The sequence below is a fragment of the Chrysochloris asiatica genome, unplaced genomic scaffold (assembly GCF_000296735.1).
Source record: "Chrysochloris asiatica unplaced genomic scaffold, ChrAsi1.0 scaffold00002, whole genome shotgun sequence".
In the NCBI taxonomy this organism is placed as follows: Eukaryota; Metazoa; Chordata; class Mammalia; order Afrosoricida; family Chrysochloridae; genus Chrysochloris; species Chrysochloris asiatica.
Window position 1 is genome coordinate 33,016,432 of NW_006408520.1, and position 12,116 is coordinate 33,028,547.

General features: G+C 39.9%; 1 protein-coding gene across 1 annotated transcript; it reads left to right on the forward strand.

Moving 5' to 3' along the window:
• The first annotated feature begins 352 nt into the window (after positions 1 to 352).
• On the forward strand, positions 353 to 7,207 carry LOC102830116 (chromosome unknown open reading frame, human C1orf52). Its single transcript, XM_006830995.1, has 3 exons — positions 353 to 628; positions 1,262 to 1,460; positions 7,134 to 7,207. The coding sequence occupies exons 1-3, from the start codon at positions 353 to 355 to the stop codon at positions 7,205 to 7,207; spliced, it is 549 nt and encodes a 182-aa protein (XP_006831058.1).
• Positions 7,208 to 12,116: the final 4,909 nt, after the last annotated feature.

The following is a 12,116-nucleotide window of genomic DNA, read 5'->3' on the forward strand; positions in this document are numbered from 1 at the left end:
GAGGAAATGTGGCAGGATCAAGAAGAAATCCTAGCCTCTAAAGGCAGAGGCTAAAACTCGAGTGTCAGTAAAAGACAAAATTCTTAGCATTTATGCTTTAATAAATACTTATTGATTTCTGAATCTCCTTTTTTCAGGACTCTTCATGACTGTCCCTGAGTCAAAATTAGCTTCTGCTTGAGAACGCACCTGGCAGCGTCATCCTCTCCGCAGGGCGCCGCAGAGCCGCCAGGGGGCGGAGGCCACAAGGCTATGAACAGTCTGCAAGAGTTGGGGGCGGGGCCAGTCGCGGGCAGGCCCTGGGACAGCTTCCGGCTTCCGCCGGAGCCCTTGGTCTTTGCGTGCCGCCGTCATGGCAGCCGACGAGAAGGATCCCTTGAGCTATTTCGCTGCTTACGGGAGCAGCAGTTCAGGCTCCTCAGACGAGGAGGACAACAGCAAACCGGAGGAGACGAGTCGCAGGGCTCCGGATCCGGCGAAGTCTGCGGGCGGCTGTGGAAACAAAGCAGAGAAGCGGCTGCCGGGACCCGACGAACTATTCCGGAGCGTGACTCGCCCGGCCTTTCTGTACAATCCACTCAACAAGCAGATAGACTGGGAGAGGCACGTCGTCAAGGCGCCCGAGGAGGTGAGGTCCCTGCCCTGTTTCCCGGTCTTGGCCCCGGCCTCCGCCCCCTTCTTCCTGGGGACTGGCTGTCCGTTCCCCCACACGCACCCACCCCCTGCGGGATGCCGCACCCGTCCTTCTCACGTGCAGTCCTGGGAGCCCGGGTCCCTCCCCCAGCCTGGTGGGTGTCAGACCAGACCCGCAGTCCCCCGCCCCGGTGGAGGAGGCCCACAGCTCCGCCCCCGGTGCCCCGACCCCGCGCGGCGAGGACTAACGGTGGTGACTCCCCCGCCCTCCGCTGCAGCTTCTCCCCGAGACCCCTTCCCTTTGACGCCGAAGTGCCTGCGGTGCTGCCTCCAAGACAGTGTCTGCTACAGCCTCCTGGAGGGGTCAGCCTTGGCGTAGTATCTCTGAGACTGGATTCTTCTTTGGTAACTAAAAGTTATTAGCTTTATTCATATAGGGAACCCTTTGGCTTTTCTCTTACTAGTATTGTAATTTGACCGAAAGAAACAAAAAAAAATGTCGTTAAACCTTAAAAAGCAAAAGTCAGTCTGAACACTAAGCAAACGGCAGGGAGGTGTATGGTGCTTGTGTCTATCATCAGAGGAACCTAGGTTCCTCACAGTGCTTCTTAATGTGCTTGCTTGACAGCCTCCGAAAGAATTCAAAATATGGAAGTCCAGCTATGTCCCACCTCCGGAGACGTACACTACTGAGAAGAAACCACCACCCCCAGAGCTGGATATGGCAATAAAATGGTCTAACATATATGAGGACAATGGTGATGATGCCCCCCAGAATGCTAAGAAAGCCAGGCTTCTGCCAGAGGGGGAGGAGACAGTGGAATCAGGTAAGGAGGATCAGACTCTAATGGTCCTTCTTGTAGGGTTACAAATAATGAGATATTCCGTGAACAGTCTTTAAATATAGTGAATTAACAAACTGATTAAGGTATCTTCGGATACTTACTGCTGTGTTGTTGTTTTAGGAAAATAGTACATATTTTGGCTTTAAAGTGAAATCTGTTATCTCAAGCCGGTCATATTTGCAGTTCTAGTGAAAGACCATACATTTGCCAGGCTTCAACATGCAATCACAGTTACATCATGATGCCTTGTTTTTAGAACAGCGTCAAGTAATTCATGGGTTCTGTTCTTGTGATTCTACCTGTGAAGTACTGAAGGCTTCAATTTATATTAAAGTGGTTGTGCTTTAGAATTTGGTCAAATGAATTTAACTGAGTAGTTGTTACTTGTTAACTGCCGTGATTTCTACTCATAGCAACCCTGTATAGGGTTTCCAAGGAGTGGCTGCTGGGTTTGAACCGCAGTTCAAACAAGTTTTGCAATCCTGTGCTTATCCTACAGCTCCATGCTGTAGGATATGCTCGGGTATGCACTCAGAGCCATTCTGATGGGGAGGTCCTGTAACACTCTATAGAAATAAGATAATGACTTAATTGGCTTGCTTTAGTTCATAATATAACTTCATCTCTTATTTATCACAGTAATCTTTGCTCCCATACACTTACCCCCCTCAGTTTTGTTCTTAACACTAAAGCTGATGTTCATATTCTGAAGTCATAATCTGGTTGTATAACTCACTGCTTAAAATCCTTCACTGGCAGGATACACTTAAGGCCATCTATTATAGGCCTTACTTTTTCTCTACCATGGCCTTTTTTTTTTTTAACGTTTAAGATCTTGAAACTCGAAACTCAATTTGTTGTTCATCTGGCCATTGAGTTGGTTCTAATTCATATCAACCCTGTATAGCAATTTTGAGGAGTCACTGGTGGATTTGAACTGCCAGTCTTACAGTTCAAAATTACCTTGTGGTCCAGTGCATTATCCTGCAGTACCATATTGGGATGATTTCCTGCTTTCATTATGTGTTGCACCTTAGTCTGGAATGTTCTTGCCTCACTGGTTAACTCATTCATCCTTCAAAATCCAATTTAAAGGAGAGAAAAACTTCAGTAATTAATTCTTTGCTCCCCTGTATCTTGTATGTGCTAATGCTGTTGATTGTACTTACCGCCCTTAATGTGATTATTTGTTCCTAAATCTTATCTGTTATATGAAAATGAGTTCTTCAAACAGCAGGGTCCAGATCTTATTTATATTTATATCACAGTTTCTAATATGTTGTTAGTATTCGGTGGATCTTTGTTGAATTGACAAGTATTTTGGAGTCTCATTTTTTATGAAAGAGTTACCATTTTTGTTAAACAGGTTAATCTTTCCACAGTACAAGGATTGTTTACTTATCTCTTTACAGCCATGCAGAGAGATTGAAAAAATAATAATGATAAGCATTGTTTTTGTTATGTGCCATTACCAAGGAGCAGATGATGAATTTGAACTGCCCACATTGTGATTCAAACCAACCTTTCAATTCAGTGCTTTATCCCAGGACACCACACCAGGACTCTGTTAGGAATTCTTATTCTAATTTGCCTAGTTCTCCATTTCTTTCATGGCTGTGGATTAGCAGTACTAAGGATCTCTGGTAGCACTGGTTACAAATCAGGCTGTGAACCTTAAGGTCAGCAGTTCAAAACTACCAGCTGTTCTGCGGGAGAAAGACGAGGCTTTCTGCTCCCATAAAGATTTACAGCCTCGGAAACACTTTACAGGGTCACTAGGAGTCAGAACTGACTCCACTGCACATAATAATAACAACAGTAAAGGTACAGCTTCAGACAATAACACAATTTTTGGAGACCCTTAACTAAATAGGCTTTCATAGTACCTCATATTGTGTGATATTTTATATAATTATTAAAATCCTTTCACATATATAATCTCTAATCCTTACAGTTCTTTTTGTGAAACCAAATGGGGAAGTGTGGATATTAGAGCATATGTGACTGATTCAAGGTCACACAACTAGAAAACTGGCATTGCTATGTGGTTTTCTCATTTCTTACTCTTAGTAACCTGGTACAGAAATAGGACAGGATGCATGCTGTCTTACAGATGAGAAAACAATTGCAGGTTAAAGAATTTGCTCACACTATTTCAGACAGCTAGAAAGAAGCTGAAAAGGGGCTCAGATTCACACTCTAAATAGAACATATGCTGTATTAAACTGGGATTCGATCTCTTGATGGTAGAGTGTTTGAAAAGTAGCTATCCTTCTGTAGGAAAAATGGTAGTAAGGACACTAGAGTTGATATTTAAACTAGGATGCCATAGGCTGATAGTGTGATACATTTGTGAGGAAAAGGCTGAGATAATGTATACTGGGGCAAAGCAAGAAAAGTAGAATTACATTTTTCCAGTTTGTGTTTGAGTTCACACAGGTATTCCAAATAGGTGCAAGCCTCTCTGCTATTTCCATGGATAATTTCTCTCCTTTTGATTGCCTGATGTTTCTCTCATCAAACAGTGAGTGTCAGCAACATACAAAAAGGACCCAAAGCTCAGAGCTGCACCATGAGATTAGAAACATCTTGTAATCTTCTATTTTGACTTTGATGGTGCACATTGAATATAACTAACTAGCTTCTATTTACCTTATAACTTCTTAAATAGTCTCTAGTTTTAGATTACCAGCTTATTTTGGTTTTTTTTTTATTTTTCCTTCTGTTTTGTATCCTTTGACACTTTTTTTTTGGGTGGGGTAGGCAGTTACCTTTTTCTAAGTATTTTAAAGGCTAAATCCTTAAACTGATCATTTGCTCTTGTCATTTATCAGCAAGTGTACTTAGTTGGCTATAAAATTTTAGGTCATTACATTTTAAATATTAATTGACCTTTATTCATTGTAACTAATTATAAAGCCTGGCAAGGGAGCATGGTGGCTTCATACTGTAGTCACTGGACTGTGACGAGGTCAGCAGTTTGAGCCCACCAGCCACTCCACAGGAAGAAAATGAGGCTTTCTGCTCCTGAGAAGATTTATAGCCTTGGAAACTATACAGGGTCACTGTGAGTCAGAACCGACTCCGTGGTACTTCACAACAAATATTAGTCAAAGCTGTGGAATAGGAGACTCAAAAAAGGTGAAGTGAGCCCTTTTAGGAGCCTGATATGTGAGATTGTGTTACTGGTGAAACTGAGGAGAGTGACACATTCAAAGCAGCAGTGCAATTAGCTACCAGCTCTGAGCTGACACCGCTGTTTTCACCTCTGCGGACAAGAGATTCGATTGCTATGCAAAACTGTTGCTCCCATAAGAGGGAGAATGTTTCTGGTAGATTATTGCTCTGGTTCACCCAAATTGTAGAAATTCAGATCTGTTCCAGTGGCACTTCTTGGCCATGATTAAACCAGGCCACATTGGTTTGAAGGTTAATTTGTATTGATAGATTAAGCTTAGTTACCTCAAGTGAGGTGAGTCACATAACAGAAAAGTTGTTTCCTCACCAGTGCATCCATAATATGTGGTACAGAGTAGAACCTCAGTAAATAATTATTGAATGAAGTAACATTTTTGAGGTTTTTATTTATCTTCACTGCAGTTTACGACAATGCCTTATCATGTCACTAGGTGGCATTAGCTCTTGTTCAAATCACTGATGTTATTAAATGTCTTTGACTTATACCAACTGTGTGCAGAACTCTGGTAGTGTAGTGGTTATGAATAGGGTTGCAAACTGCAAGGTCAGCAGTTCGAAACTACCAGCTGTTCCGCAGGAGAAAGATGAGACTTTCTGCTCCCATAAAGATTTACAGACTAAGAAACCCTGTGGCTATGAGTCAGAACCAACTCCACAGCACATAACCACCACCATCATGTAGGGTTTCAGAGGACCAGCTGGTGGGTTTGAAATGCCAGCCTTGCAGTTAGCAGTGTAGTGCTTATTCTTACAGTGACACACCAAGATAGGCAGTTATTTATCAATCTCAGTAATTCCTGATTTTGTTGTTACTCTCTAAATTTACTTGTACTAAATGGCAGATGACAAGTAGACATGTCACAGAGTCATCTTTTTAATGTATGTTAACTGGATTTTATAGTGTATGGGTTAGCATTGGATTTTTTATTATTATTATCACTTCTAACGATGATATTGAAAAAGATAAGCATGATGATAAATTCCAGTTTAAAAAAACTGGCTTCATTGTTGAGCTGTGTACCCATATGGGTTGGTTTTATAGAGTTAGTATTTTTGTGTTTACATGATAGAACACTGATTTCTTAAAACTTTGGTTTGTAAATTCCTGGGATGAGTTGTTGATCTGAATTGCATTTGATCTTACTGCCTAACTAAACCCATAGTGCTCTTTGAAATATATGAGTAACATCACGCTGCATTTAAAGATAAATGAACGTTTATCTACTGTTTCCATATAACAAATGTGATAGTCTGAGTATGGTACAGTCAGTAGAAGGTCATTGAAAGCTTGATAAAAGAGTATCCTGTTTACACATAGTTCTTAAATAATGACATGCAGTTGTTAGGGAGATGAAGGTTGCAGCTGGTCTATGCTACCCTGTGTTTTTATTGACTCATTTAGTTAGATTTTCTTCATCCAGTAACACTTTAATTAGAAATTTTCTTTGACTATTTACATGAATAACAATCTGGAAAGTTGTGGAGATCATGGAATTGTTTTAATATGTGGGTCTCTCTCATGTATGCTGGCACACATACACACACACACACACACACTCTCATATTTCTCCATGGTATGAGTATGAAGAGGGAAGGTGTTTGTTTTTCTGTTGCCACAAGAATATTTTAGCTCTTTTAGGAATGGGGGTGAGGGACACACTGATTAAAATAACTGCCAGTGCCTCACCAAAAAAACTCAGGAAGCAAAACCCGCTGCTGCTGAATCAATTCCAACTTACAACAACCCTGTAAGACAGAGAAGAACTGCCCCATAGGACTTCAAAGACTAAATCTTTATGGAAGCAGACTGCCACATCTGGCTGATATGGTCAAGCCACAAGCCTTTTGATTATCAGTCAAGCACTGAACCACTGTTCCACCAAGTTTCTTAAACCAAACAAGACAAAACTGAAAATAGAAATTCAATAAAATCTCTTCTTATGAATGACCTTAATCTCAAAACGTAAATATTTTGGGGAATACGGGATGGGGGAGGAGAAACAATGTACTATAATGACGAAGCATAGATTATATATAAATATGTGCATTAGAATATTTGGGGGAACAACTTAAGAATAAGTTTGAGGGTTTTTTTTCCCCATTTTAAGCTACCTAAAACATCAGTAAAAGAGTCACTGTGTGAGTTGTTTTTAAAGGGTTTTTTTTTCCCCATTTTAAGCTACCTAAAACATCAGTAAAAGAGTCACTGTGTGAGTTGTTTTTAAATAACTACAGCTTAAAGAAATACCCTTCTTTTTCATTTTCACTTTAAAATCGGAGTTCTGAAAGTTAATTGTTGCTTTTTATTTGGAAACACTGAAAGATACTCAGTGTTTTGATGAGGGAGGGTAATATTTTAATTTTTTAATATTGATGAGGGAGGGTAATACTTTGAAGTCAAGGACATTTGAATAGTTTTTGAACTTACTGATTAAAACTCTTCTTTCCTATTTAAAGATGAAGAAAAAGAAGAACATACATCTAAAAAGCGTAAGATGGAATCAGGAGAACCAGCAAAGAAGAAAAAGTAGAAAACAACAAATGACAAAGAATTTCTGGACTGTGAAGCTTGTTGAAATGTTTCTTTGGACAGATTAAGTTGATAGTGTAAATTACTCTAATACAACATCACCATGGAAGTACCTGTGTTAGAAGTATTGTCCTAGGAACTTTCCACTGAAGACTTCATTTTTTATTTAAAACTCAACTGGTGACTTGTGATTGTGGAATTGACAACACTTAAGTATTCTTGCTATCATAAAATTGGTGACATGCATTGAGAGTTTGGTCGTATGTTGACATGCCAATGTTCTATGAACCTTTTATAAAGGAATATATTTTTTAAGTGAATATATTGTAATGTACTGTGAACTTGTAGGGTGCTTTTCAACAGTATGTGTACAGTGTATATAGATCATGGAAATAAAGTACTTATTAAATATTACTGTTATTGCATAACATTAACATTTGAATGTGATAAGTACCCTCTATGCCAGGTGAGTTTTAGGTTGTAAAAGTATTACTGTTTAGGGAGTGCCTCCTATGGTCCAGGTGCTTTGTGTGTATGTTATCTCTGTTCCTTAACCTAATAAAGTATTTACCTTTTACAATAAAGAGAGATTAAGTAACGCACAGTGTTTCACCACATCTTGTTAAGTGATGTCAAATCGGTTCCAGCTTGGTTCCAACTGTATATTTGCAAAGAGTGGCTTGTGGATTTGAACCACTTACTTGATAGTTAGCAGTGCAGTGCTTCTCCTGCAGCACCTCACTGGGACTCTTTTACACAGCTTGTTGTTAGTACCATCGAATTGGTTACAACTCAGCGACCCTGTATAGGGTTTTTGAGGAACAGCTGGCTGGTGAGCTTGAACCGTCTACCTTGTTCAAACCGACTCGGCAGTCTAGTGCATTAACCCACAGCACCACCCTAAGACTCTGTTACACAGCTTCTTGTTATGTACCATCAAGTCACTTCCGACTCATAGCAACCCAGTATAGATAGGGTTTCCGAGGAGCAGCTGGTGAGTTTGAACCACCAAACTTGCGGTTCTAACAGACCTTGGCTCCAGTGCATTCTCTTGCAGCACCATACCAGTGATTGAAAATAGGATACTTGAACTGCAATAAAAATTTACCCATTTTTTAAGAACTGTATCAATTAAATCTCCTGGGTACTCTTCTGTGGTAGCTTGAGATCCTTCCCTCCCCTGATTGTGTTCCTCTACTTAATCATGTATGCCTTACATTATGATTATTCAGTAATTTCCCTGTTAAGTAGTTTACTGAAGGTAAAGATGTTATCTTCCGTTGTGAGTTAACCAGTAGCAAATAAAAACTCAAGATGCTCAGATTTTAATTTCAGATTATTTTTTAGTAAGTGTAATATTTGGAATATGTCATTCACTTGAAATTCAAATTTAACAGAGATACTGCATTTTATCAGGCATCCTTACTCCTATATCTTAGCTTTTTAATATTTTATATATAGTAGCAAAATGAAAAAGGGGTAATCAGAAAAAATGTATTTGTTGAGTTCTATTATAAAATACAGAAGTTATTTGTGACTTTTTGAAATACAAAAATAAGACACTATATACTACATCAGTCTTTCCAGGAAATTATTACTGGAATTTATATCACCCTTCTAATGTCTAAGAAAAAGATAGCCTGTAAGTTAAAAAAATAATAATTTTTCCCATACTGAAAGCCAAAATTTGAAAAAGTATAAAATTTGTTAAGTCAGGAATATTACATAAAAATCTGTATATGGCATTAAAAGTGGTTTTGAATGCTACAGTATGAGGAGGAAACATGACATTTAAAATCAATCGTAACATCCAATAAGGACAAGCTTTGTAAACTTCCAGAATTAAAAACTATGTTGCTAATGATAAATACTATAGAAAAATTGCATTCTTTTACATCCATTTTTCCAAGACCTTTTTGAAGCTGGCTGGTACTAGGGAGTTACATTAACACCAGTGTGACACCAAACTATGCAAATGAGTGGGGTTATAATTATGAGGCTGTGATTCCCAAGTGCTGGAGAAATTTTATAGTCTGAATGTACAAGATTTGTCTCAAAAGTTACTGTAATGTTTTCAGGATTTAAAAATCATGAAAGCAGACCTTGTATCAAAAAATCACAATGTGCTACTGTCTAAAGATCTTTATAAACTTTTTAACCAATTGGTTTAACTCTCAATTTAGACCAGTACATGGCAGAGAACAAAATCTCACTGTATCAGTTCCTTGTAGTACTTTTGAATCTCCTTTCTAGAATGTCGTTGAAGAGAAGAAAATGATCTTTTGGTGGGAGGGAAGGAACATACCTTAATTTTTACACAGGTAGTGGCTGTATCTGTAAAGATGATTAAGTCAACGTAGTTGTATGGAGCCCTGGGTGTGGTGCTGCAGGGCAATGCACTGGATAACATGGACCGTTCTTGCAGTTCAAACCCACCAGCCGCTCCTCAGAAACCCTATACAGAGTCACTATGAGTTGGAACCAACCTGATGACACTTACTACAACAGTCGATGTATACTAGGGCCCTGGTGGCACTGAAGAATAAGCACTGGACTGCTAGCCAAGGTCATAACAGCCTCAAAAACCCTATGTTAAGTGCCATCAAGTCAATTCTGAATCAGAGTGACCCTGTATGGGTTTGAGTCTTTGACCTTGCAGTTAGCAGTCTAGTGCTTATCCTTCAGTGCCCCACCAGGACTCCCTAAATAGGGAGTGTAGAACTGACTCAAGAGCATCTAACACTAAGAGTAGATGTGTATCTGTGCTAAGTATTGACTCTGGTTACTTTTAATTTGATCTTTCAGAAAAGTATTTAGAAGACGGCCAAACATATTGAAACAATCTGACTTCAGTTGACCATTTGTATCTCTGGCTTAATCTCAAAATTTGGTCCTAAAATGGAAGAGAAAATAAACTTGTTTATGGATGACAGCCTTCCACAAAATTATTTCCTACTTGGAAAATATACTTTCATGTCACTATATTAGCCACATTAGAGATGGGATTCTATTCCCTTCCAGAGATGTGCTGGAAACGTTTGTGCACCACATGTTCATGTAGTTCAGCTAGTGAACATGCTGTGAAGAATGTTGAACGATTTTCTTAGTTATCTGCTCCTGCTGTATCCTGTTGACTATAACCATCTGAAACTGAGACATTTTATCTTAGTTTGTTGTTGTCAGGTGCCATGGAGTCAGAACCGACTCGTAGCGACCCCATGCACAGCAGAACGAAACAATGTCCGATCCTGGGCCAACCTCACTACTGCTGCCACACTCGATGCCATCAATGATGCCACCTGGCCGATTCATCTCATTGGGGGGTCTTCCTCTCTTTCTCTGACCCTCCATCTTACCCAGCATGACATCCTTCTCCAGTGACTGTTCCCTCCGGACAATATGTCCAAAGTATGGGAGACAAAGCAGTTTGAATTCAGGGTGCTGCTAGAAAAAAGGCTTGCTTTCTGTGTCAGCTCTGGAGGAAGATCCATGTTTGAGCTTCTGCTCCTCTCTTGCCCTATCTCTGCTTGCCTAATCTCTCTCTGTATCTCTTGTAAGAGATTAACTCAAGACATACCCTACTCTGTGGCACAAGACCTTTTTTAAACTGTTGGAAGAGCAGAGATGTCAGCTTCAGGACTAAGGTGAGCCTGACCCAAGCCATGTATTTTCAGTAACCTCATATGCATGCAAAAGCTGGACAGTGAATAAGGAAGACTGTACGTAGAAAAATTGATGCATTTGAGTTACGGTGTTGGAAGAGAATATTGAAAGTGCCATGGGCTGCCAAAAGAACCAACAGATCTGTGTTGGAAGAAATGCAACCAGAGTGCTCCTTGGAGGCCAGGATAGCCAAACTTTGTCTCTCATGCTTCGGACATAATTGTCAGGAGGGAGCAGTTGCTGGAGAAGAATATCATGTTCAGTAGGGTGGAGGGTCCGAGAAAAAAAGGAAGACCCCCAGTGAGATGGATTGGCAAAGTGGCAGCATCAATGGGCTCTTGCATGGCAACCATAATGAGGTTGGCCCAGATTCGGGCAGTGTTTCGTTCTGCTGTGCATACAGTTGCTAAGAGTCGGTATGGACTTGATGGCACCTAGCAACAACAATCCTTCATTAACATAATCAAATATTAATTGTCAGGTGTCGAGTCAGTTCTAATAGCCAATGTGACTCTGTGGGTGTTAGGTGCTGCTCCACAAAGTTGGTTTGAACTGCAACATTGGCAGTTCAAGCTTACCAAGCCTCGAAAACCCTATACAAGGTTGCTATGAGTCATAACTGACTCGAAGGCAGTTAACAACAGCAACACAGGGTTTCCAAGGAGCAGTTAATGGGTTTGAACCGCCAACCTTGCAGTTAGCAGCCCAGTGCTTATCCTACAGCACCACACCAGGACTCCAATGTAACAGAATACTCTTTCCCTAATAGGATTTTATGTACAGGCATAGATTTGCAGGGCAATCACAATTCAATCCATAACTCAGGTTTTTAATTTTTTTTCTATGCAAATAGCTTACTTTTTAAGAGAATCAAGTAGTGTCTAACTTGGTGACATAGTTAAGCACTCAATTACTAATAGGTTGGCATTTGGAACCCACTCAGAGGTACCTTGGAAGACAAGCCTGGTGATCTGCTTCTGAAGGGTCACCTAAGGAGCAGTTCTACACATACAGAGTCACCATGAGTCCAAATTTAACTCAAAGGCAATGACAATACCAACAAGAGGACCAGAATGACTTTTTTTTGGTACATGGTAACAATTATTTGTGAGCCATATTTTAAAATTCAAGATATAAATGGCTCTATAGATTTTTTGGAAAGCATTCTAATTTGAATCAAAGAACAGTTTGCAAATTTATATGGACTTTTTTGCAAGCCTGTAAGCTTCTAATCTGATAACGCATAA

Excerpts from the sequence above, each read along its gene's own strand:
- LOC102830116 (XM_006830995.1), top strand. The coding sequence starts at position 353 with ATGGCAGCCGACGAGAAGGATCCCTTGAGCTATTTCGCTGCTTACGGG. Across the intron at positions 629-1,261 it reads TCGTCAAGGCGCCCGAGGAG|CCTCCGAAAGAATTCAAAAT; the intron begins GTGAGGTCCCTG and ends CTTGCTTGACAG. Across the intron at positions 1,461-7,133 it reads GGAGGAGACAGTGGAATCAG|ATGAAGAAAAAGAAGAACAT; the intron begins GTAAGGAGGATC and ends TCCTATTTAAAG.